This window comes from Dipodomys ordii, unplaced genomic scaffold, assembly GCF_000151885.1.
Source record: "Dipodomys ordii isolate 6190 unplaced genomic scaffold, Dord_2.0 Scaffold29, whole genome shotgun sequence".
Taxonomy (NCBI): domain Eukaryota; kingdom Metazoa; phylum Chordata; class Mammalia; order Rodentia; family Heteromyidae; genus Dipodomys; species Dipodomys ordii.
In genome coordinates this window covers 1,014,330-1,017,387 of record NW_012267245.1, presented here as the reverse complement: position 1 = coordinate 1,017,387, position 3,058 = coordinate 1,014,330, and the positions used below count along the sequence as shown (strand labels likewise).

The 3,058-nt window shown below is 50.4% G+C and overlaps 1 protein-coding gene across 1 annotated transcript; it reads left to right on the top strand.

Moving 5' to 3' along the window:
• Positions 1-245: 245 nt before the first annotated feature.
• Positions 246-2,807, top strand: Dusp1 (dual specificity phosphatase 1). The gene is made up of 4 exons (XM_013015960.1): positions 246-298; positions 425-470; positions 853-1,072; positions 1,713-2,807. The coding sequence occupies exons 1-4, from the start codon at positions 291-293 to the stop codon at positions 2,081-2,083; spliced, it is 645 nt and encodes a 214-aa protein (XP_012871414.1). The 5' UTR covers positions 246-290; the 3' UTR covers positions 2,084-2,807.
• Positions 2,808-3,058: the final 251 nt, after the last annotated feature.

The following is a 3,058-nucleotide window of genomic DNA, read 5'->3' as shown; positions in this document are numbered from 1 at the left end:
CCCCCCGCTTTGTTGGGTTTACAGAACAAAAGACTTAGCCTGGGTCTCTCCAATGGAAGGGTGGGGTGCTTGTCTCTTGGTGCTCTTAGTACTCCTGGAAGGGGAAAAAAAAAAAATCTCTGTCTACATCTCTGCGTGTCTTTGAATTCCAGGAGGCTATGAAGCCTTTTCGACTTCCTGTCCCGAGCTGTGCAGCAAACAGACGACCCCCCTGGGGCTCAGCCTTCCCCTGAGCACCAGCGTCCCCGACAGCGCCCAGTCGGGGTACAGCTCCTGCAGCACCCCGCTCTATGATCAGGTTCGTGGGGACCCGAGCCAGAGGGGTGGGGAGTGGAGGGGGGTTTGAAGGGAAGGGCTGGCACAGGCCAGGAAGAGCTGTGCCAGCAGGAATATAGCAAGTGACTGCAGGTTTATTTATATGTAGCAGAGGGGACAGAGGTCAAAGGAGACAGGCCGCCACCGACACCCAAGTGAGCTTCTTGGTTCTGCCCAAATCAGTGGATTCAGATACCAACCCCCGTCTCCACGCAATCTTAACCACATGGGCCCACAGCTCCACTTATGGCTTTATCTTGGGGGGTTTAGTGGGAAATTAAAGAGTCTCACAGACTTTCCTGCCCCGGGCTGGCTTGGAACCACGATCCTCCTGTCTCTGCTTCTCTGGGATGATAGATGTGAGCCACCTCATTTTATTTATTTCCTTTTTTAATACTCCATGAGCAGGGCTAAGACTTCCTAGGTCATCCACAGCCTGCAGCTCACTTCCCAAGCCCTGGGAGTTTCTGTGGGTGTGGGCCCTGGTGTGGGCTTTCCAGCAAGCTCTGAGTGTGGGTTTGGATTTCTGTATTCCAGGGTGGCCCCGTGGAGATCCTGCCCTTCCTGTATTTGGGCAGTGCGTACCACGCTTCCCGAAAGGAAATGCTGGATGCCCTGGGCATCACCGCCTTGATCAACGTCTCAGCCAACTGTCCTAACCATTTTGAGGGTCACTACCAGTACAAGAGCATTCCTGTGGAAGACAGCCACAAGGCAGATATCAGCGTCTGGTTCAATGAGGCGATCGACTTCATAGGTAATTGGAAGTCATGCCTGGCACTTGTCTGCCTCTCTGTCCCCTAGAGATCCAGCCATGGAGGCCCGGCCTCCCCCTAGCGCAGGACACACGTGGTCTTCATCTGAGCCTTCCTCTAGGCATTAGCCACGAGCAATACTTTTAAGGAACCGTCCCAGCAAAAGTAGGGATTTGCTGGCACCCCACTTTGCAGATTAACAAACTGAGGCTCCTATGAATTGGCTTGATTTATCTGTTAAAGCAATACTACCAATTTTGGGTTTAAATCCCTCCCCCCCTCCTTTTTGTTTTTTTCTTTCTTTTTTGGCCAGTCCTGGGCTTGAACTCAGGGCCCTGGGCACTGTCCTCAAGCTTCATTTTGCTCAAGGCTAGCACTCTACCACTTGAGCCACAGCGCCACTTCCGGCTTTTTTCTGTATGTGTGGTACTGAGGAATCGAACCCGGGGCTTCATGGATGGTAGGCAAGCCCTCTACCACTCAGCCACCTTCTCAGTCCCCTCTGCCATCTTTCTGAGAGAAGAGTCTCACAGATTTTCTTGCTGGATCACGCAGATCTCAGCCTCCTGAGTGGCTGGGATTACAGGCAGGATCACCAGCGCCCAGCACTGAGGCTTAACCATGCATCTTCTTGTTTTCTAGACTCCATCAAGAACGCTGGAGGGAGGGTGTTCGTCCACTGCCAGGCGGGCATTTCCCGCTCAGCCACCATCTGCCTTGCTTACCTCATGAGGACTAATCGAGTGAAGCTGGACGAGGCCTTTGAGTTCGTGAAGCAGAGACGGAGTGTTATTTCCCCCAACTTCAGCTTCATGGGGCAGCTGCTGCAGTTCGAGTCCCAGGTCCTGGCCCCTCACTGCTCGGCGGAGGCCGGAAGTCCTGCCATGGCAGTGCTGGACCGAAGCACATCCACCACCACCGTGTTCAACTTCCCCGTCTCCATCCCTGTGCACCCCGCCAACAGTGCTCTGAGCTACCTGCAGAGCCCCATCACCACCTCACCCAGCTGCTGAAGAGCCACGAGGGGTGACCTGTAGTACCGGAACTCACTCTAGGCTCTGAGCGAGGAACGAAGCAATAACCCCCCCCCTCCCCTGGAAGGGGGTCCCCCGGGCCTGCTGGTCTTTTGTCATTTCATTCACTTGGTTCCGAATAAGCAGTTATGAATGATGGCTTTGGCTACAAGAAGTTGGTTAAACTGAGCACATTGGGGACCAATCTATAACTTGGGGGTGTTTCTCAGACCCCAGTCACAGAGTGGGGCTCAAAAGAAAGGATTGTATGAACTCATTTTTGTTTTTTGGCTTGGCCCTGTTTTTTTTTTTTTCCTTCTAGAAATTTCTTCAGGCTTGACATAACTCCCAGTATTACCATTCCTGACCACCTACACGTATGAGACTATATCTTATTTATTTTTGTGAAGGTGACCTGCTTTCACACATGTCCGTGTCTAATCCTAGCTGGAACAAATACCTCAATTTTTTTGTTTTTGTTTTCTGTGTGTGTATCCAGTGTCTGGTCATGTAAATAGACCCTACGCCGGTTGGTTTTCAGAACTGATGGGGAAACACCAGTGGGTGTGTGTTTGTCTTTGAAGTTGCCAACAGTTGAATGTTTGCTGATTATTTATGACCTGAAATAATATATTTCTTCTTCTGAGAAGACATTTTTTGGTATATAATAAGAATGACTTTTTTTTTTTATACAACAGAATAAATTATGGCGTTTCTATTGAAATCTCAAGGCTTTTGTTTCTTTGGTCATCTCACCTGATCTGTCTTGGGGCCAAGGAAAAATTGGGAAGCCTTGGGTTCAGATGTATGTTGGATCTGCACCTCTACCCTTTGTGGGCCAAAATGGGTAAAGTAAGTATGGCCATGCCTAGTAGCTCACGCCTGTAATCCCAGCTACTCAAGAAGCTGAGATTGGAGGATCAGGGTTTGAAGGCACCCTGGGCAGAAAAGTCCATGATACTTTTAAATCCAGTT

Excerpts from the sequence above, each read along its gene's own strand:
- Dusp1 (XM_013015960.1), top strand. Across the intron at positions 471-852 it reads AGGCCGCCACCGACACCCAA|GGTGGCCCCGTGGAGATCCT; the intron begins GTGAGCTTCTTG and ends TCTGTATTCCAG. Across the intron at positions 1,073-1,712 it reads TGAGGCGATCGACTTCATAG|ACTCCATCAAGAACGCTGGA; the intron begins GTAATTGGAAGT and ends CTTGTTTTCTAG.